We start from the raw sequence: 24288 nt of genomic DNA on the forward strand, positions 1-24288 counted from the left end.
TGAAAACTATACGCATATCCCTGTCTACATTCAATCATTAAACTACAATAATGCTGGTAAAATGGCAGGCTTAAATCTTACACTAGAAACACCTCTGACAAATATACACAAGCAAAGTAGAGAGAACAAAACAGGTCAAGAAAAATTTCTATGAAACATCTGGTAAAACACATATTATTTACATATACACATTGTCAACATAGTCGCATTCATTTGCATAATTATATATTAATAACAGAAAAACTTCACTTCTGCAAAGTACAGTACATCCTTCTTGAAAATGGGGTAAAGGAGGGGTTAAAACAATCTGACGTATAATTGGGACACTCAACCCACTTTCTGGGGATTGGCAGCCCGAACTCCTTGCTCATATGTGATCCTCTGAGTAATTAAATACTGCGCAGCCTGTGTTGCAGCTGGTGTTCCAGTAATGGTTACCTTCCGATTCCTTGTGCCAGGTACGAATTCTCCCTTTTTGGAGATCTGTATCCTTGCACCAGTCAACTCCTGGTATTCCACTAAGGTTTTCCCTCCTTTGCCAAGGATTGCACCAACTAAGTTTTCTGGAACTGCTATTTCAACTACATCCTTTGATCCATCTGTGGATTTCTCTGTCCCTAGAATGGCACTGGCAGCTAGGGGCGAGGCAGCTCCAAAGTATCCATTGGTTGCAGCAGTAGCAGCAGCCAGGCTACCTAATGCAAATGTCCCCGCCGTTCCACCAGCTGTGCTGCCGCTGGCTGAGGCTTCACTGGCATAGGTGGCCAACAAATTGGCTGCTGCTGCTGCTGGGTTGGCACTGGCAGCTGCGGCAGCCAAAGCCCCCGTTGCTGCTGCTTGGCTGAGACCTAAACCTAATGTGTTGAGATTATATCCATAGCTGGCTAATGTATTAAGTGCAGAGGTGATGGCCACCAGGTCATTGCCTGTGAAGCCAGATAAAACTGCTGGGAAGGCCGCAACGCCGGCAAGGTTAGCATGTCCTAAGAGCCCTGCGGCTGCTGCGGCAGTTGGTAACACTTCAGCAGTGTTTGCATAAGGAGATCCGGTTGGATTGGAATTTGCCACTGGACCTGTCACATTGGCATAACTGATATTGAGACAGCTGCCACTCTGTGGATCCTCTTGTATCTTCTGGATGATAAGTTCAACAGCTTTTCGGTTTTGTTCAGGTTCTCCACTCACAGTGACAACCCTCTCTTGCAAGTTGATCCCATCGGGTTTCTGGGAAAGCTGCACCCAAGCCCCTGACTGCTCCATTATAGCCTTCACAGTAGCACCTCCCTTCCCTATTATCAGACCTGCTGTGCTGTTGGGAACTATAATCTTTACCTGTAATTAAAAAAAATACGTATAAATAATCCTTCTGTTTTGTGCACATGCATCATATTACTTTGCTACCCTAGAAAAAGTACAATCATAAATTGATAATTAGTTGAAATATAATTTATTAAGATGGAAATACCACAACTTTAAAGCGACTTTTATCATACTTTAATAAAACTACCTTGTACAATGAGTTTCCAAAGGAAAATGCAATTTTCAAGTTAAAAAAAAAAGCAATCCTCAAGTCAAAATTATTAAACAAAAGGTTCCTTGAATCTCTGCACTTTGCAATACAGTCTACAGAAAGCAGCACGTCAAAAAGAGGGACTTATAACTGTACAAATGGTAATGTCTTCATACAGCTAAAAAACCATAATGCCGTTACTAGTTCTTCATCTGTTGCAGCTTAAAGAATCTCTCTGCTCCAAGAAACAGTGTAGAATAAGGAAAGCAAAGTTAACAGACAGCTGTAGAAAATACTCACTTAAACCTTTCAAAACATTAATTTCATGTTCCTTTTTATCTACTAGCTTGGGGATTATTCACAAATATCTTATTCGTTTTATGGCTATATTTAGAGGTAAAGATCAATAAAATTATCATTAGCATTTTACTTTTTTAATTGGACAAATAGTCATTTAAGTTTATAGAAGTTGACCACCAAATTATTAATGACTATGTAGGATGTTTCTTAAGTTAAGGGATGTAAGAGTTACATCACCTACACATTCGGATGATGTGTCTCTATTTTAGCAGGTAGTTCTATTTAGAAGCAGTGCTTGTTACCCTGTCATCGAGCAGTGATGAGAAATTACTGTAGTCACTGAGTGTTTCAGGCAGTGCAATGTGGCCATTTTGTTAATTTATACTGAGTGTTGGAGACACGAGAATCGTCACATCCTGTCTTACTTCATTAAAATCAAACCATATTGTTCAAGGACACAAGTATGACATTTCCATAAACCCTGAAACTAAAAAGCTCGATACTAACCTTGAGCTTGTATTTGTTGACATCCACATTGTCAACAATGTGTTGTCTATCTCTACTCCCTCCCTGGGCTCATCAACCTGCAACTGTAGTCACTGACAGGGCACTGAAGTAACATCTTCACTCTCTCTGTACCTCAAATGTTATACTAGGTGGCTAAATCACCTCTAACATCTGAGTGGAGATTTCTGTACTTCAGATTTTTTTAAATTCATTAGCTAATTTGAAAGAAGTATCACCAATGCTACCATAGAACCCAAATCTACAAGGGGACATTTTAAAGGCAGTTGGTGAGGTCTGGCCATTCTGCTCTTGAAGGAAGCAGGCAATGAACATTAATCCATGTTTCTTAGTGGGCACATGTGAATGCATTTATACATCTTACACACATTCCTTATTTTGTTTGAACACATAAAATATCTTTTTCCTGATTCTAATTGTATTTAGTCCTGTGATAAATACAGCTTAATTTTTGAAAACTACAAGATCTAAATTAATGACCATTTTTTAGGAATGGCAAATATATTCAAAGATTCTGCCTAAGTTAATTGTATTTTATGGAGGCTACTGGAAGAATGTTTTAACAGTTATTAGTTTTAGTAATTTTTTTCCAAGAAAATTGCCTTTAAAGAATTATAATTATAATATTAATTCTACCTTAGGTGATTATAAAGATAAAATCAAACTTATTCTAGAATTACTTGACTTAACATTATTTTGTTTTGCTTCTGAAACATTCTTTTTCTTTTGCAAATGATGCCTATTTTAAGTTTTATCACACATATGAAAATTCTGAAAAAAAATCTATTCAAATCTGTCAGTAAATCTTCCTGATAAGGTTCTGCATGGAACATACCAGGATTCTCCATAGACTGTACACTTCTTTAGACTATGCCTCAAATTCTAGCATTTCCTGTCAACATTTTAGCTGTGACTTTCTACGTGTATCCCACGCTTATTGTGTTTCTCTTTGCTTTTGATCTTCGGTGTCTTCCAGCTGACTGAAAGGTTTTCTCTCTCCTTACAACTGACTTTTTTGTCAATGCATGTGCTTTCGCCCCCTCCCCCCACCTGATGTCTTGTATATCCTATCAGCAATTTAGCTGCAGCTACCTATTAAAAAAAATAAAACATCATACGTTCGAAAGGTCATTTTTCCTACATTCTTACTATGCTATTTCTCCTAAGCAGAGTTAGCACAAAAAGTCATCTGACATAGGTCACCTTCTTTTCTGACTTTACCGTTTCTATTGTATCCGGTTTAAGTTACACACTGATAATAATCAGAATAATAAAGCAAAAAATATATTTGTATGGGAATACATTATTTAAAAGATGATTTACCATAAACATTGAGAGACATGTATATGTCTATATACAAAATACCCACCACTGTGTTCATTATGTTATCATTTAAATGATTTGTTTATTTCATGTGTGTATTTTGCTTGCATGTCTATAATTGTACAGACATATGTGGTGTCTGCTGAGGCCAGGAGAGACCATCCTATCTCTTGGAGCTGCAGTTACAGTTTTAATACTTATTGTGGGAGGGTGCTGGGAACTGAATCCAGGCTCATTACAGAACAAGGAAGTACTTGTAACTGCATATCTCTAATCTCTAACTCTGGTTTCTTAAATCAAGAGTAATGTTTATCATCCTCAAATCCTAAAATTTCAAGTTACATCATGCATATACTGAACTATTAAAATTTTAAGAGCAGTAATGTTTTAATCTTATCAGAAAATTTCTAAAAACAACACTACCAGGTTTTCAGTGACTTAAAATTTTAATACTATTACACTGGCAAATACACAATTAAGTATATTCCATCTGCCTGATTCTGACATGTTTATTATTATTAAGTATACTTTCCACCATGTTTTCAGTTTCATAGTATCTATGAGTAACCACTCATAGACTAATTCAGCTATGAAAATGTGGTCAGATTAATTTTAGAGCTCTAGGACTGAGTTTTGTTTGATTAAGTGTGAGAGGGGCTAGTTAATAAGATGGCTCCATGTGTGTGGGCATTTAGAGACCCATACAAGGAGAAAGCGTACTATGAATGCCCCTTCCTTTTGCTTCAAGCTTTGTATTTTAAACTCATACTATACTTGACACACATGAGTATCTCTTGAATGTTTGTAGAGGTGCTGAGACAGAATCCCATTTTATCTGACTCTAGAAGGGTCAGAGAATGAGTAATATACTCCATAAAACTTCGAAAGAGAAAAAAGGTATAATATACTTATTTGACTTAATGTTATTTTGCTTTGCTTCTGAAACAGTCTTCAATTTTGTGAATGATGTTTATTTTAGAGTTGGATCAGTGCTTGGGAGGTGTAGCTGGAATGAGGATTAGGAAGCCGTCCATGCGTTCTAGCACAGAAACACTTCAAACTACTACTGTTACTCTGAGATGACAAGCACTCTAGACAGTTATACGAAAAGGAAAGCTGTTAGAGTCAACTGCAGGGAGCCAGAGAACTTGTAAAATGATACAATATGGCAGGGAAATCTATTTTAAAAGTGAGAACAATTTAGAGTAGTCTTGCTGCTTTAAAAAAATTAGATTTTACTAAACTGAAGTTTTGTTATAGAAGAAGGGATATTTACAATTATTCACAGGTTAAATAAAAAAAAGGCTACTCATGTTATTATTAAAGTCTTCTTGTATCCATTTGGCACATATCGACTAAAACATATGCTCAAGAATTCTTAACTCTAGTTAGCAGAAAAGTACAACTGAAAATTAAAAAAATTTTAATATGCAATCTCGGGCTCTCATTTTTTTTTATTTTTCACCATATTCAATATTAAACTTTAGAAATGAAAGATAAAAATAGCCTTGAACATTATGTGTTCAGTGATGCAGATGATGGGAAGAGAGGATGAGAAAGGTGGCTAGAATGGAACCAGTTCTGGACATTTTCAGTTTGAAGTATCTATTAGACACTACAGTGAAAATGTCAAGCAGATGAATGCTTATGGCTCTGGAGAGTAGAAAAGGCTTGTGAGTTAAGGAGAAACTTTGTGTCATGGAGATACAGTGTTATCCAGATAGGGTAAATGCTAAGAGTGCTTAAATAATGACCAATAAAATATTAAGGGAGAGAAAAGGTCTGACTTTTAAAATCATCAAAGGTATCATTTCAGTAAATTAGCCACTGTGAGGCCACATTATCAGCATGCATGTGTGTGCGTATACACTTCCACACCTCCACTAACAGTGGATGGTCTGGCAATGAAGAAAGCATGGGAGAAAGCATCTATTTAATTGAGTCCCAAGGTTTTTGGCAATAATAGTCCAAAACAATATTTAAAACCACGGTTATAATTTGTATATAAAGATCTCCAGGGCAAGAAATCTAACCTATCTATCTATAGGTAAGTCTATTTACGTACCCTCAGACAGAAACACACTTTCTGAAGAATATGTTTTTGTACCTTAAATCATATTAATTAGCAAACCTTCTCAGTCCTAAACTAATACCTACACTGAAACTTTTATAGGTATCCAACTGTTTAAATATATGTGTCATCTTGCGCCCCCCACCCCCGGGTCATTAGAATAGAAACTGCACAACCTTTGATATGAATCTGGGCTCAAGAACTTATAATAAATGTGAAAGATAAAAATACTATGTGTATTATAGAATAATTTAATTTGCTATAATTTTAAAGCCTGAAATAATGCCCATTCCTTTCCAGTAGATGAGCATCTTCCTGGGATAGAGCATCTCTCCAGGGATCCTTCCTGACACACACTAGCACATTCCAAGATGTACAATAATAATGCAGGGCATTTTGCACCTTGGAGGCACAAATGATATTAAGTATTTCCCTTAAGAGACTTCTAATTTTTATTTAACATATCATGTGAAATTGATACCTGACTTTTCCTCCTCTTGTTATTTTTAGCTAACTTTTAGGAGGAAAGATGTAGAGAAAAAAGCTAGTAATTTTCATATTTCTGCCATCATCCAGATACATTATAACACAGAACATGGCAGATAGTTTCTGATCATTAAAAAGAGGAAAATGCTTCTTAGTAACTTACTTCCTTTTAGCTCATAGACAAAAACTATTGGACCAGTTCACCTGGGTCTTTCCCGTCACTTTCATAGGTTTCCACATAACTATCTGCAGTACCAGAAATCCTTCAAGAAATATAATATTAAAGATCAAGTTATTTTGCTAATTCTGCTAGTGTAAACATCGTTGAATAACATACACATACATCTATATATCTACATACCAGAATAGTACTTAGGTGAGATTCTTAAGAGCTGTACCACAGCACTTCCTTTACAAACACTGTGTGAATGCTTATTTCTGTATACTTAATAACATCTGACTTGTAAGCACACACATTGTTTCTGAATGTGATCTGAGATAAAGGTTAACCATGTGACAGACAGTGCAACTGAGCCCGAGGCTGGAGAAGCTGAACATGCTTTCCTGGACATTTCTATATTCTTACTTTTCCTGAACCTCACTCATTTTCCTATTGGATTTTTAATTTTTTCCATAGGAATTGAGACACACTTAATATATCATGGATGTTAGCACAGCTGAATAGAAGGAAAGTGTAGCAAAGACTATATGTTTTTAAGCTTAATCTCTTTATTAAATAAACCAGTTTCTTCTATTTTCTTTACACGATTAGAGACAATTCCAAAGCAATGTTTCATTTGACGGATTCTATAAAACATATGATCCTGTTCTAGCTAATAGCAGTAAGTCAGCGTGTACCTTCTCAGAACCTACTATGTAACCCCCAGTTTCTCTTTCATACAGCAGAGAATACAACAGAGAAAATTCCTATTGTCATACACTGTCATGTTCTAAAGGAGTGATGGGGCACACAGTATATATACAACAGGTGTATTAGGAAGAAAGTGCACAGTTCTCCCAAGATAGGAGAACAAAATGCAGCAAGAACAATGCAATCAGGAGTGCTGGGGTGAGAGGGAGGCCAGACAGGCATACTGAACAAGGCAGTCAAGTGGTCTTGTGAAGTAGATGGGTTTGGAAGACTACAATGGTTTTAAGCAAACAAGTCTCTAAAACGAAAATTTCACATGCAGAAACACAAGAGCTGAGGCAGAATCTGTCAGAGTCTGAAGGGATTAGCAGCAACTGTGTGATGTGAATGCCCAGAGTGAGTGAGGAGTAGGGTTGGGATCGGGTAAAGGAAGCAGTGTGGTCAGTGACAGCCTCACAGGTGCTGGGGCAGTGCTGGGTAGATTAGTTTCTACCAGGTAAGTGGGTTTAAAACAGTTCAGATACAGGCAAGAGAATACAAAGCTTTGACAGTTTAAAATGGAGGTTAGGGTGGTCTTTGGTAATGTGGAAATGAAGGTAGCCCTTAGATATGTAAGTGGCAACACTAACCAGGAAGCTGCACGCTGACTGGAGTTGCACTGTGAGAGGTGAGGTCAAGAAACTTGGGACCAGAAGCTTAAATTTTCCAAAATATTTTTGAAAATTATACTTTTAAATCATGAACACTAAAACATGTTAAGAAGCTTGTTTGAGCCGATATTAAGATTCTATTAGCTCATGGTTGCTTGAATATGGTTTGAGGAACAGCTTTTGTCTTCTCCATAGTTCACATGCTGTAATTTGACCCAATGCACCTGTGTTGGGAGGCCAGGACATTAAGCAGTGCATACATTTTGTGGGCTCTGCCCTCACTAAAGGGTTACTAGTGCTATATGACATATGTTTGTGGAAATGCTCTCTGTCTCTTCTGCCATCTGAAGACACTGCATTGGTTCCTTTCTCTGCCTTCTACCCCCTGCCAAGTGAGTATGCTGCAAGAGAGCTCTCATTAGATGTTGGGTCTTGGAGTTTCCCAGCCTCTAGATCTGTGAGAGATGTTCTTTATACAGTAGCATGTAAGGCATGAAAGTAGCACAAAATGCCTGAAATGCACATGCTGTACATAACAGACGTAAAAGGTAATGCATATGATGTTCAGAAGTTCCATATCTGAAGAACGGGACATTCATCAGTGAGGTGGATCAGAGGGGAGAAGAAGGGAGCGGAAGCAGGATCAGCATAGCATGGTCAGGGAGGAACACAAAGCTGAATTGTGGATTCTGAGAACAGGAAAAGCACATCACAGAGGTGGCTGTAACCAAATGGGTACATAGTGCCGACAGGCCAGTAACATGAGGACTAAGAACAAACACCTGGAACTAGTAGTGTGGCTATCACTCTGCAGATCTGGTTAGCGGTGGAGCGAAGAGCCTCATGAGTAGATTTAGGAACAGAAAGAACGTGGGAACAGTAGAGATAATCCTTTTGTGGATTTTGTTATGAAGGAAGAGGGATTAGTTTGTGAAGGCAAGGGGAAATAATGAGAGAAGGCGTTCAGTGTTTTCAGATCGGAGACCAGAGTGGGAAAGGAGGACAGAGGGTAAGGAACAGGGTGAATATGATCACAACACATCACATCCACATACGGGAAAGTCAAAATCTAAAAAGAAAAAAGGTAGGAGGAAAACAACGGCATGCAGATTATAATATAGAGTCAAAACTTGACAAAAAATAATTAGAGAAAAGCTTTGCTTCAGTGATAGGAAAAGGATATGCTTATTGTACCATTAAAATAACTGACTTTGGTAGGAACAGAGAAAACAAGGCCTGTGGAAATAAATGCAAAGGCAAAAGGCATGGATGTGAAGTGTTGGTCTAGTAAATACTGTTGACGTCAGTTTATGGAAGTTCTCTTTTGATGGCTTCAGTGATTTCAGTGGACTGTATGTATTTCTTACAGGTTAAGAAAGGAGAAGTAGCAAGATCGATGGCAGAAAAGAGGAAAAAGGGCAGTTCTGAGCGTGCACCTTTTATCTCTGCCCACTCTTGATAACCATACACCAGTGACAGAGTTATAAAATTATGATGAGATGACCAAGTATAGAAGCATCTTCTCAGAATTGATAAACGCTATTGACCCTGTTGACGCTTCTCAAAGTTTAACCAATTCTCATTGCCTTATAGTTTTTTTTCACTTGAAACCCTCATAAATAAAAGAGTTGCAAACATTCATCTTAAAATATTAAACACATAAAAAAAATAAAATGTAGCAGTGTCAGCTTTATCAACTCTTTCCCAAGGAGACCAAGCCATTTCACTACTAAGTGCAACAGCATGCTCTCTAGACTGTAATTACATTGCTAAGCTAAGGGCAGTGAACCTGATCACAGACATAACTTGGACTTCAGAAACAGACAATACTAATATTGGAATGCTGTTAACTTGAACATTTAAAATAAGTTATTTACCAAGCAATTTCCTTTTAAAGACTAATACTCTTCACGCTTCCTTTAAATGAAGACACCCAGACACTGCAGCACTGTAAGAAGAGCTGGGGACTTTCATTTGTCAGATGAAAGGCTCTAAGAGAGTCTAGCATCTGAGTTTCACACGGGCTTACCCAGCAGGTAAAGAGCAAGGAAAGGTCCTCACCACATACCCTAGGGTTTGCTCTAGGGTTCACTTCTCACTATTGATTTATAAGGCTCATCATACAGTGGATCTTCCGCTTTCAAGGATGCTAATATTGCACAGTAGTGTGCTTAGACAGTTACCCCAAGGAAACATGTTAAGGATGCTGAAGACTAAAATAAAGTCAAGTGCTAAAAATGATAAACTTTACAATGTAAAGTTCTGAAATGATGGCTCTGCAGAGCAAGCATATCCTTTCAATCACTGTTACGGGTTTCATTTCTAGATCTTCAAATTTACAGTTCTTTTCTGCATATCAGTAACTAATTGCAAATGAGAACTTGATCAAAATCATTGAGTCAATGTTGATTAGGAAACAATATAAGTATTAATTTTGACTGTATTCTCTTTTGCTTATGGACATTTTCTTACGGAAATTTTTTTTTCCTGCTTTTACAGCAGGGTTATACAAGTTAAAACACACAGCAGTAATTTTTAACCTAAAATGGAAATTTCTGATTTTGTCCATTTCTGTCAGTTTTAAGAGTTGAAACATATTTGAAAATATTTGGGTAAATATAAACTAGGTTCAAATTAGTATATATCTATGTGTACATTTATGTGTGTGCATGTATATATATATACATATATATTATTTTACTTTTATTAAGCTTAAGATTATTTCATCGAGCTATATTTTTCTAAATAGACTGTTTTTATAGATGTAAATCAGTAAATTAATTAGGACAATTCACAAGAAAGGCCTAGGTGCTCTATATTTAAATGAGTGAACAACAGAGACGACATTCCTTTACTACTATCATCTGACAGGAACCTACCATGAAGGAGTACAAGGGAGAGCTACAAATTACTAAGAAGGAAATGTTATTGATAAGCTACAATTCTTTCAGTAAATTAAGGATTTGCTCTTCTTCGTTTAATGCTTGCTTCATGTGATCCAGGAGCTATGCTTCTTTGTACACAAACAGAAAAAAAGAAGAAAGAAAACAGTATGAATAACAAAACGTATCAGTACAGTAGACAGAATCTGAAATATATTTCAAGTCATTATGAAACAATACTCGGCAGATGCCAGTGTGATAACAGATCTAGCGGGTAACAGACCATTAACAGGAAGGAGATATACTTGGCCTTTTAGGGAATCACTTTATAAAAAATCTCCATTAATATAAATACACTACAAGTCTAATTTCAGAGATTAAATTAGTAGATTGCCTTTCTATGTATCTTCTTACTTTGAGAAAAATCATTGGTCTTGTTATGCGTTATTCATCTGTCCAGCTTTTGTTGAGAAATCAAACCCTAATGGGACATAGGAAAAAAATTTAAAACGAAAGGCAGTCATTCCCTTGGAGAGTTTCTAAACCACAGAATGAAAGCATGGGGGAACAGAAGCAAAGAAAGGAAGACTGGAGAACATGGTCTTCAGAGAATAGGGTTGAGCATGTCATCCTGATGGGTCTCAACTTCAGGGACAAAATGGGAGCACTATGACATTCTTGTGGTTAAAGGAAATCTCATTTCATAGAAAGAAAATCAAACTCCTAATGTAGACCAGCATTCTAAGAGTGCTTAGATTTGCTTACATCATTTTGTTTTCCCTAGGTTGTAAAATTATTAAAATCACTCAATGAGCAACATGATCCTGATGGTTTAAATGAAATAATAGGAGAAATGCCACATATACTATGTGTAGCAATACCTTGTTGGCCAACTAATAAAAATACTTTAAAATATAAGATGTTAATATTTAAATAATCACAGGAAGCCTTATTTTACTAAAAATTAAAAGACATAATAAGAAAGTACTTCTCATCTAAATAAAACTCAATTCACACAAAGTGAAAATATGTTTAAACATTTTAAAATTTCTATTAGTCAACAAATTTTAAACGTGGCCTGTGGATATTTAGTTCCAAAACAACTGTCACACTGAAGTAATAAGATCTAATTTTATTGCAAAGCTTGAGACTCTTGCGATGAATGTGACTAAGAGTTCTTAATTGAAAATATACTGTGTTTGTAATTAGTAAACAACACCAAAATGACAGCAATTTTCCAACTAGAAATGCTTGTTGTTGAACTGTTTACAGGGGCCGGTTTCAAAAAGTAAAATTATTTTCTCCTTTAATGACATATCTATGCTCAATTTTGATACAATTCATAACCCACATGATATGCTTAATTTATAAAACTACTAGGAAGATACATTGAAAGAGATGAGAAGACCAACTCAATAATTAACCCTCAGGGCTTTGTGAAGTGATCACCATTTTAAGAAGTCCAAAATTCTGATTAAGTCTACTACCTGAATATTTTTTGTTAATGAAGTTAAAATGCATGTAAAATTAAAAAAAATGATTGATATTTATTTATTAGGTTATTTGGAATCTGATCATGGTGCATATATGCAAATGAACGAACAAATCCTTAACCCACCAGTATCTTTTTCTCCAGTTGGCAGGCAACCGCTGTGAAAGCATGGTGTAGATGACAGGATGATACTGTACCTGATTGGCTCTGGAGGTGGTCATGGGGTCAGATGGAGAGGACTTGGTGGTAGTTGGGGAAGATGGCAATGTCTGGGAACAAAGCAGTTCAGGAGCAAATCAACGTTTATGAGTCTTAAGCGGATCGTTAAACAGAACAAAACAAAATAAAATGTAATATAACGAGAACAAAATCCTATGGACAAAGTTTCCACCTAGTCGGTCAAATTTAATGGAATTTAAGGTCAACTGATTAACTAATACATGTAAATATGCATGCATAAGCATGTAAAAATAAATTCATGACTTGAAATCATGGTGGTGACTGATAGGAACTCACATGAATGCTAAAGGCATCCTGCCCTTATGCATGAAGAGCAGGCCCACTTCTTTCCCTCTAATTTGCTTTGGGAAAAAGAGATGTCAAAGAAAATTCAAGAAGTTAGATGAATAAAGTTGGAAGAGCCACTTTCCTATCAATGAATACAGTCGGAGATTTGAAGAAGTGGTGAAATGAAGTTTACTTTGGCATAAAAGTATCCACCTACTTAATGTGTTGAACATCACCAACAAGCTGATTCCACATGAATTTAGGGATCCATACATAAAAGCAATTTAATTTGCAGTTCTGAGTTCTTAATATCACATTCTCTTCTAAAATATTAAATTTTAATATACTTAGAGCCATCTGAAAATGTAAACATTAACCTCATTAATAAACATGTAACTGACAGCATTCTAAAACTATTATCATTTCTGCTAAATAGTACATTTAAAATAAAGAGTGTATTACATTGCGCATCATCCACCTATGTTAAAACAATCACAAGATACTATGAACTGATTTTTATGTCCATTTATAAGCACATAATATGCTACAGAGATTATCACAGCAAACTACACATATTCACTGAGTCATTCACCTAGACTTTTTAGAAACCTTTAACTTCTAGAAAGGCAGTAAATTTAAGGGGTTCAGAGTTTTGTTCAAGTGTTGTATTGCACTTACCATATACTATGGCTAGGCAAGACCCTTTAGAGGGAGTATTCCTTAATAGGCAAATAGGACAGCTTTCAATAGTTTAGACAAGCCTATATAAAGGCTATTATGTGTTACTTTGTTATATGTCTATCAGCTACTGATATATGAGCGAAGACCTAACCTTAAAGGTTTGACACTGCAAAGAAAAGTACATGAACAGGTATGTGGTCAGATATTTGTATTTCAGGTGTCAGAACATTCCAATTTAGAAAGAATAAAGCAGTTCATATAAAATCAATGATAAATTTAATCAACTCACTGACTTCCAGTAATGCCATCACACTACTTGCATCATTAGTCTATGCTTCATTAATTTCTCCCCTTAAAGGATTTTCTTTCTTAAAACCTACAACACCTGGAGAAGTAGTTAGTCTAATGTGGAATTGAGCCAAGAACTTTTTCAAGTCACACAATCACACACACACACACACACACACACACACACAACCTGGAAAAGGTCTTAAGTGAGGGGTAAACTCTTATGAAGATTTCATAGCTTCAACTCTTTTATTTTCTAATTTGGCATTTCGTAATTAATTCTTGTCAGTCTTCTAGAGAAACATTCCCTCACTGAACGCCATTTTAACATGTATTTTCTTTTCCATACAATGATATATTGAGGCCTTGTTAACATGATGCTGTATGCTGTATGAATTCAACACTAAAGGTTTTATTTTCTCAACCTAGCTTGATGACATAGTATTATAGGAGAGATTACACACATTTAAACAGCTGTTCTATACTAACCTCAGGCCAACACTCAAGTTAATGAATAAATAGATGTTAAGTCCAGAGTCCCTTTCTTCCATTATAAGTTCACTTCATACTGAACCCAGATCCTGATTGTCCATGTTCATTAGGATAGAAAGAATCTGAAGTACTGGATAATATATATCATCTTGTTGAGATACAAATCCTCATGAAGTGCTTAACTAGTGCAAAGAGGTAGATGTAAAAGTAGCAATATGAGGCTCAGAGTTTGTAATAACTTAGATTCTAATGATCTGTCAAAATTTTATTGCTATTCTTTATGATTTTCATATATTCTGAATATCTATTAATAATTGATACAACTCATATTCATCAAAATTGTCCTTAATAATTTGGACGCTTTCCCTTTCTTCTATGAATGAAATAAATAATTTAGACATCTGAATTATATTACTGTGCTTTAAATATCTTAAGATTTTATCATTAAGCATAATGATTAAATAAGAAGTTACATTTTAATATTTTACATAGGTGAGAATAAATCAAGTGTGTACTGTAAAGGATAAGCTTATTCCAGCATCACTGCAAAGAGTTAGTGTATTTTCTAGGGTGAAATTTTTGATATAATAATGACAGAAAAATGTGTCAACTTTCCTAGCTACTACTCACACAGATCCTTTAAAGCACAAATGCATAATTTTATGATTTGCAATAATAAATATATGTGAGGCAGTTTTCATTTCAGCTGCTTTTTCAAATTCTAGAAGGAAAACTGCCCTAATAAACAGGTGAATATGAATATATTACAATAATGCCTTTAGTTTAAAGGCTCATATTAATTAGGCCAATGGAATAGTTGGAAAATTGTTTTTAAGTCCACAGATATGGATGACAAGTCCATGTAAAGTGTTTTGACTTGAATTATAGGAGTACAATGGTTTTTTTTCAATATTAGGTTTTAAAGAAGATATTTATATCAACTTATTATGCAGCTATTAATATATAGTGATTATGAAATGCTACCAATTAAAATATATTGTGAATATGTAATTAAATGATTATCCTAGTAACACCAATAGGTGGATAAATGTAAAGTTGTAATGTATAGCATTTGTAAAGCATATATCTTTTTATAATATATATTTTTTCTGTTTCGAGTAGCTTTGATCCCCACTTCTCCTTTTTTCCTTTCAAAGCAGAAGTCTTTGACCTATATTGCTTGAATTGCTATTCAACAATTCATTAGATACTATAGGCCGTTACTTGTTACAGACACATGATTTTTTTTTTTAAACAGAGTTTCATTATATAGCCTTGACTGACTTGGAGCTTGGTAAGTAGACTAAGATGACCTTGAACCCACAGAGATCTGTGTGCTTCTTCCTAAAACTGTGGACTCTATGAAATATAAAGTAATTTTTGTAAAATATCAAGATTTTATTTTAACATTAGACATTTTGTAAAATATTGATGTAACTAAGCTTTGGGGAATTAAGAGCAAAAATATTTTAACAAAGTATATGATGAATTCTTGTCAAAATGAGTTTTGTTGGCCCAGAGATTATCCTGTAAACAAACTGTACAATAAATGTGCTTTCCTTCTAAGATTTCTGTAACATTCAGTTTTTAAGGACATTTAAGATTTACAAGAGAACCACGAAATGCAATGAGCAACAGATCTCAATTGTTCTCCTCATGTGCCATCTGCCAACCCTCCAGTAACTTTACTCTACTAATTGCTACGTTCCCCAAACTTTGTAGTGTTATATTAAACAAGCCCTGTACACTACTCCTTAAGAACAAAATATTTAAACAGCAACTCTCCCGTTAGCCTATTGGTGAATACCCTGTCTGTCTCACAACATCAGCATTAGTCTATTGGTCTATTCAGATTTATTTTCTCACTAATAACAATGCTTCAAAATCTGGTTTGTTTAAAGCACAAAGAAGAGCAAAGTGCAGAGAAGTCTTCACTTTTTAAAATAATCTTTAAGCTGAATTAAAGAAGCTCTCTCAGAAAATGAGGAATGATCGTATAGTCTATACACTACATGTATGTATGTATGTATGTATGTATGTATGTATGTATGTATGTATCTTCAACCAAACAGGTAAGGTCTTGCTGATCTGACGCCCATCTTACTTAACTAACATTTAGTTTCTCTAAACAGTAGTACATGTATTCCATGCCAGTCAGTCCTGTTATTGTTCAAGAGCTGTGACAGCCTCCTCCAATTACATATCTCACTCTTCTAAAACAGGCTTTTCCCTGTCTTCCTTGCCTAACTACGCTCCTCTGAGATTTATGGTACACTATACTACACCTCTGGAATATAAATACGCTTTCATATTTTCATAGGATTGTAATAACAAACTAGTATCAAGCGCAAGGGGAATCACTTTGTGTATTTTATAATTAAGTATTTTAATAAATTTATATATGAATAAATGATGTTCAAAAATCAATGAATTTTGCCGACCTATGACGAAAGTAAAATTTGGAGCAGATTTAAAAACAATTCTTGGTATTTTTTAAATGTAAGAAAAAAATTCAAGTTCTCCTAGCTTTTTCCTTACAACATTTAGATTTTTAAAAGGATCCATAATTAAGAACTGAATAATCTACAATATGTGTTACATGAAGTTGGCTCTCAGACACTGAACCAGAGTTCATCACTGTCCTGTAGGGGGCCTTTGAGGTAAGCTACACTCACCTCAAAATTCAAAAATTCAGGAAACTACACCAATAAGTATAATGCCACCAGTCAAGAAGGAAAGGTGCATTTTGTTAGAGTACTGTGGTTTAGTTAGTGACCTGTATCTGAGAACACATTGTAGGATATACTTTATTAGAAATCCACAGAACATGATGAAGAGTCGTCACTTTAAAAATCTTATTTGCTGAGAAATACATTTGACTTCTGATTTTCACTATAAATTATAACTTACAATTTTAAAAAAGCAAAACTTTAAAAATTGTCAGCCCAGAACAACCAGCCAGGATATAATAATGGAAACACTAGCAAATTTCATAATTTCATTTTTGTCTGAATCTGTTTTACTTAAAAGAGAGATATTTGGCTCGAGCATTTTTGTAAGTCCAATTTTATTCTGTAAATAACCTTGTGTAGAATATTTGTAATTAATACTTGAAAAAATTATTTTGGGAACTGAAACCCACAGCAAAAGCAAATGAATGTCACTTGTTATGAGCAACACTCTTCGGAAGACATCTTCAAATTCTATGAATTAAAATTCAAACATGTAAGTATAAAGAAAATCACTTTTATCTATTCTAAACTGGCATTGTTTGTTAAGAATAAAATCATAGCTATTTAAATGTATGTACTTGTCAACTATTTAGTTCAGGCTTGATATTAAATATTAAATTGGTGAACTAGATACCTAAAATGTTAAAAAAAAATGTTCAGTGTAGAGCAAGATGCATCTCTGTAGGAGGTCGGAAAGACATTTCTCCTACAGCTTTAAGAATCTTTCTGTAGCGCTTACACTGTACAGACAGTGCGTGTTAAATATGCCGCCTCAGCACAATCAGTGCTTGTCTCTGGCTTCCTCACAATGAGTCACTCTGTTATCCATATCACTGATTACTTGAAAATGTAGTGTTTAACAATAATTTTTAATCCTATGAATACTAAGACATGTAAATGAATGTGAGCCTATGAAACTAGATAAATCAATATATCTTAAATATAATAAAAAATTAAACATGGCAAACCAAAAAGGTCAGCCAAATGCTTTAAAATTTCTGGTGGTATTCATCAGTCTATGTTGGCCCTGTATGAATTAGAGCTGGCCGGTCTTATACAACCACAGCTAAAACTGGAATTTTAATGATTCAGACTACTATTTAATGGTACACAGTATTTTTTCCTACACAAATAATAAGAAAAATCTCATATTATTGTTTAGACACAGTTTTATGCTATTCAAAGTATAATTTTATATCTATTTAAAAAGTAGAATCAAAATGGTCAGCTAAATGTTTGAATGTTTTCATAGATGTTACAGTAAAAAGGGGGGAGCAACGGGCTGGGTGACGGTAGAAAGAAAAGAGACCAGATACTTCAGTGCTCCTGCAGGACATTTCTAGCCCCACATGATCTCAACTTGGATGTCTGTCTGCGCCTAAAAACCTTGTTTTCCGATCTGACAACATCCCGATATCACTGCTATTTGGACTATATTCTGTATACCTAGCATGGATAAAATAAGCTCTTCGAACTACTAAGCGATTAAGAATAAAGAAATGCTAGTATGCAGAGCTTTAAAGTATGTGGATGCTGCCATGTGTCCATAGGAAGACTCTTTGATTTAGTTCTGGAGTAACCGAACTATTCAACATTGATGGAGAACCTTGCTGGTGATCTTTATATGGAGTAAGGGCTAGTTTCTTATGGTTTAAATAAGGAAGTACTTTTAAAATAGATTATTAATAGATAATTAAATGTTAGTCTATAACTCAAGCATATATTTGCTACTTATAAATTTTAAAGTTGAAATTTGATTAGTATTATATTTATCTAAATATTGATAAAATTAAGAAAGATTCACAACAGGGATTAACATACTTTCAATTCAGAAACATGAAATTAATAGAACTTTCAGCTACATTTCAAATTTATTACAATGAAAATAAATTTTCTGTTAATGAAGAATAATACATTCTTTGAAAAAAATCACAATCTGTTCATAATGAAACTAAATCACAAATTAAGTGGCTAAGTAAAAGGGCAAAAAGGTAGACAATAATTATGAACATGATTCTTAAATATGTATGTCTAAAATATTTACGATAAAAGAATCTGCATTATTTAACATCAAGCAATGCCATTTTCCCTAGATCATCTCAGGAATTACTCTGTCTTAAAAATTCACAATGTTTTTTTTTCTCAAGAAAAATTTTCTTTACAAAAAAATCCCATACATTAAAAATTCAACATTGGACCTTTATAACATAAAATATATAAGCACTACACATGTGATACAAAATGTGATAGCTGATTAATAACAAAGAACTGGACACTGGGTGTACAACGTGACTTATACACATGTGCTGATCAAACGTTAAACAAGACAAATTAAAACAGGAATCTATATGCAATAACTAAACTGAGAACTACAAATGTCACTAAAGTTGGGCATTGGAAATGTTGAGACTATAAATGTCATGTCCACTTTTCATAATTTATTTAAGAAGTGCTATACTGTAAACAAAATATATTTCCATAAATTAATAAAACCCGTACCTCCTTATTTGCAAAAAGCCACCCTAGGCATGTCAGTGCCTCTTAGTATATCATTAATAAATTTAAAGTTAATCATTAAATTGATTTGCCAATTGAAGGCTCCAAAAGTCTTCAAAACCTAAATGACAACTTTAGATAAGTTTAGCCATTCTCATGCTAAGGCTAAACTGTTTCCTCTGAAAGGAATTCATACTACACTGTGGATAGTTCTCTGATTTTCCAACTAAACACTCACTTGTTTGATGCGATCAGGATTAACGGTGGTCTGAGGTTGTAGGATACTGACTGGTTCTGTCTTGGCAACATTTTGGGGCATTTCTCGAATTTTTTCTGCAATGAATCCATGAACTGCATTCAGTGCTTCAATTGTTCCCTGGATCAAGCAAACCCTCTCAGTAGTACCTGCAGACAGAAGACTCACTTTCAGAAAACATTCCTTTTCATTTTGCATTGAAAAATTATGAAAACAGAGGATAGCATAACATTACTAAATACTGTAACACACACGGCTCTGAAGTTCTAATGCTCAATTGAAATAAAACTAATCACCACATATGCTTCATTTAAAAAAAATGATTTTAGAATTCATTTCTTTCTTTCTTTTTTTTAATTTTGAAACAGGTATTTGGTTTTCCGAAGAACCAAAGATCCAGAGATCCAATCACATCACTCATTTACGGGGATAAACACATATACAGTACTCATGAAAGGCCTTAGAGTCAGGAACTATAACAGACAGAATCTATGAAAACACCTTTTAAGGAGCTCAGTTTTTATGGGTAAATCATAAGGTTTTTGAATACAAGAACAGATACCAATTTTACTGATGATGCATTATAGATAAAATACAGAATATAAATGAGATTTAGATGGTATATGCTACACTATTGGAATGTTAGGGACATGCCTTATGGCAATGACAACACAGGAATCGTAAATCTGAGGGGACCCCTGCACGTGTCTTACACAGCAGCCATTCCTTCACTGAACTAAACCAACACATGACTTGCAAATCGGAAATCAGTACTTTCTGAGCCTTTTCAACCATGTACTACAGTTCCTATTGGTCCCAGTGTTTCAAAAGCAAGCCACTCTGCACATGCAAAATTGTAAAACTGCTAAGGTCCAAAACAAACAAACAAACAAACAAACAATCACTTTAAGGACAAATACAACAGACCTTTGTCATTTCTTAGAAACAGACTTGGATGATAGGAATTAGACAAAAATAAGACTACAATTCTAGAAGTATATCTGTTATATTTTCATATTTCAATCAATAGAAAATTGAATTATGAAAATATGTCTCTTCAGTTTCAGAGAAATTTCAAGAGAGCACAGTTTATTTTTAAGGCTGGATGGTGAACAACGTGACCAGTGGATTTAGGTTTTCCTGTTTCTATTCATCAGCTTTAGTTACTCCTGTCTATGTTGATGCATCTTTTGGTCCTAGGGTAAAACAATCTAGTTTATAGGGATACCCAGGGGGCACTTTACAAGACTGTATTAATTGTCTAGTAAATGACTAGAGAGGATTCCCGATCAATGCAGCTAATGCAAAATGCTATTCAGGTTCTCAGACCACACAGAACACAGATCAAATTACATCACCGCTTTCAGAGACACCACTGAGCTCTCTGTGGATGCCAAAACAGTCTAGCTTAAATGATGACTTCCAAAGAAACCCTGGCATCAGGTAACTAAAGACTGTGTAATCCGTGTTATTCTTAGAATTTTGATTTGACAGAAGTCTGACCACAGCAACCAGTGTTCTGTAGACTGTAAAGATGAACAGAAAACAAATGGAAACCCCTGGATCCATGAAAAAACATGATTGTCTTAAAACAATGTTACACAACAGCAAGTCCAAGGCTTTCGGAGGGCTACTGTTGCAATATATACACTGGGGGTGACTGGATTACTGTCTTTCTGTTACAACCATGCAAACAGGGTGGGCCCAAAAGAAAACTGTGCTTAACATTAGGAGACTTAGCTGAGACCCTGTTACATTATTTTAATGCCCTTTCACTCAGGTAACAGAAAACCATAATTTTTGGGAGAGAGTTAAAAAATTAAAAGGAATACTGTCAAGTATATGACCAAACTGTGTAACACAAATGAGCCTATAAATCATAAAAGTTGCTGGGTTTTGTCATTTTAAAGGCTTTTAGACTCCATTAGTGTCTAAGTTAAACTGCCAGTTATTTATCATTTGATTTGCTTAATGGCAGCATTTACTACTCTCTGCAAGAGAGTACAACAAAGCTGAGAATCAGCTACAGGAAAAAGCACACCCATCCTACATAATGCAAAACACAGGTGTACAGAACACTGTCTCTTCCAACCCACACTGCATGACACTTTTGTTTCACTGAGAGTGACTGACCTCATGATGGCACTGGACTCATCATCCTTTTCTGTCTTTCCCTACAACTCACTTCCTGGTCCCTTTCCAGATGGCCCTACCTTCTATTTTCATGCCATATATGTTGAGAGAATTTACAAAAATACATACTGATAACAAGAAAGACCCATGGCAAAGAGCAACAGTGATGCTGGAGATGGCTTAAAGTTTTTATTTCAAAGGCAATATCAAAAAACTAAAAAATACATTTCTCAAAGAAGGTACAATTTTCAAGCCTATTGACAGCAAAGTCTCTGTAGAAATGCAGCAAAATATATTCTCCGTGCTACTGTAATTTTGGGCATGGCTCTTCGAGCAGCTCCTGGATATGCTGCTACATGTGCACTGGGCTCCGTTCCTCTTTACCTGGCACACACTCCACTTCTTTAAAGATAGTGTTTCTCTATGTACACTGTGCTTTTTCTTTTGGATCTTTTCAGTGGTAAAGAAATTAACAAAATTGCAACATGACATTTCTATAAATCTAATAAATTATATCTTAGTCAAAAATAACAAATAAGAAAAAATTTGATGAATGGTTAATGGGAAAATGTGCCTGGAAGCATCAGCGTGTTCACTTGATTTCACATTAACATTAGTATGATGAAAAACCCAGACCCATACACTGACGTGAGACAGGGCAAATCTCTGTTTTGAGAAATGAATACCCTCAAACAGCTGGAACTAAATGTAATAAAACAGCCATACATGATAGTTATAGATAACATTGAAAAGTAAAAAAACCAACTACACCAAAAGGAAGAAAAATTCCGTCAGGGATATAAAGACATCTATCGATCAGTCATTCAATTCCATTAGCAAAGAAGGATTCTTTTCAATATAAGACATCTTATCTTAAAGATATTATTATCAAATGCAATTGAAAATTTAATTGGTTTCAAATTTAAAGAAGTGTATTTGAAAGATAACTGGAGCACTGAGAAGTATACGTTACCTAGCAACAAAGGACCACTCCTCATTAGAACAGTTGTGATCACACTGGCATGCTAGATAGAGAAGCACTTCCTTAAGTCAACATTCTTGAAGGATTCTATACATTCTCATTCATATTCTCTCTCTCTCTCTCTCTCTCTCTCTCTCTCTCTCTCTCTCTCTCTCTCTCTCTCTCTCTCTCTCTCTCTCTGAGTGTGGCTGTGCACACTCCTTGGCACACTTGTGGAGCTCACAGGATAACCTTTAGTGCCAGTCCTCACTTCACATCTTGTTAGGGATGGGATCTATTGTTGTTTGCCTTTGCATCCATCGGGGTAGCTGCTCTGTGGACTTTCTGGAAACTTCTGTCTCGGGTTTCCCTGGAGGAACTCTGACTTAGATGTATGTGTTACCACATCTGGCTTATGAGGATTCTGGGTATTTGACCTCAGTCCTGTGCTAGTGAGTTACCCTCAGAACATACTTATTTAATTTTTTTGTCCAGTCAAATATTTAATGTTTGATGAAATCAACAGATCTATTTATTTTCTCTTATTATTTCTGCTTTTACTGTTAGATTTGGGATTTCACTCCCAAACCCATGAAGGCAAAGGACTCCACTGTATTCCTACAAATTTTTATGGTTCTATTCCTTATATTCTTAGCTGGTTTGAATTATTGTTTTAGTGTTAGTATTACACAATAAAATAAGTAAACGTTTTACATGAGGCTCTAGATGAGGTCTGGAAGTTTTTGAAAATTTTACTATTTAAAAATTTAAGAATGTGACTGATAACATGCTTCACTTTAGTACTGAATATTAGGAAACTATAAATTAAGGAATACATGATTATCTTAAGGCCTTAGGGCTAGATATGTTATATGTAAAGACGTTCTACATCTGCAAATACTTGCCTGCAGTACAAAGTAGTTCTTTGAGACCAAGGACTAAAGTCAAGTGACTTATACGTAACAGTCTTTAAATATATACAAGCATTATCAAATTGTGTTCCTGTATTTTCATATTCCATTTTGTCTTTTTACATAGGAGCTTTTGTTTCTTGTATTCATAAGCATTGAAGTGTATTCTTAACTGAAGGAACTCTAGCCTAGATATGACTTGATCATACATAACACATTGTGCATTCAACCACTGTCACCTGATTACACAATTCTCCACTGGCTCAGGCCTCCTGACTCCCTGGACCGTCCTTTCAGTCCTTCTTATCCAGTTGAAGACAGATCCTTGGATGCACGTTCACATACTGGCCATGAATCTCTGTGAGGACAGAGAGCTGGCTCTCTGTCATGCATTTCCTTTTGAAGGGATCCTTAGTCTCTGGTTTCTTGTCCATGCAGTTTCTGGTCTCCTGTTTTACTCACTAGACTATCCTCTTCAAGTCCTTCAGTATCCTTCCACCGGGTCATCTTGGCCAAGTCTCCTCTTCACCATTCCATAGCATAACATTCTATTCAGTGTCTTATGACTATCTTTCCTATTAAAGGCCCCAAACAATTTCAAAGAACAGAAAATCTTGTGGTACCACATGTTATTAAAACAATGACCTGGACTAGAATTCTAAGATCCCTTCTTCCCATAGTACCCCATGAGGCATGTCCCAATGCCTTTAGCCCTCTGTAC

The 24288-nt window shown here is 35.2% G+C and overlaps 1 protein-coding gene across 12 annotated transcripts in view; it reads right to left on the minus strand.

Moving 5' to 3' along the window:
• Positions 1-24288, minus strand: part of Nova1 (NOVA alternative splicing regulator 1) — a 119953-nt gene that overhangs the window by 4537 nt on the left and 91128 nt on the right. For 6 of the 12 annotated variants that reach the window (XM_028757441.1, XM_028757442.1, XM_028757448.1 and 3 more), the window contains 3 exons: positions 19545-19711; positions 12308-12379; positions 1-1332 (listed from right to left, as the gene is read on the minus strand). The exon at positions 1-1332 is cut by the window's left edge. In XM_028757441.1, the coding sequence (XP_028613274.1) occupies positions 328-1332; positions 12308-12379; positions 19545-19711 (1244 nt within the window). In that variant the 3' untranslated portion in view covers positions 1-327. Of the gene's footprint in view, positions 1333-10526; positions 10750-12307; positions 12380-19544; positions 19712-24288 lie in introns of those variants that run through there. The other 6 variants (XM_028757451.1, XM_028757447.1, XM_028757452.1 and 3 more) reach the window with 2 other exon arrangements.

This window comes from Grammomys surdaster, unplaced genomic scaffold (assembly GCF_004785775.1).
Source record: "Grammomys surdaster isolate TR1022 unplaced genomic scaffold, NIH_TR_1.0 126163, whole genome shotgun sequence".
In the NCBI taxonomy this organism is placed as follows: domain Eukaryota; kingdom Metazoa; phylum Chordata; class Mammalia; order Rodentia; family Muridae; genus Grammomys; species Grammomys surdaster.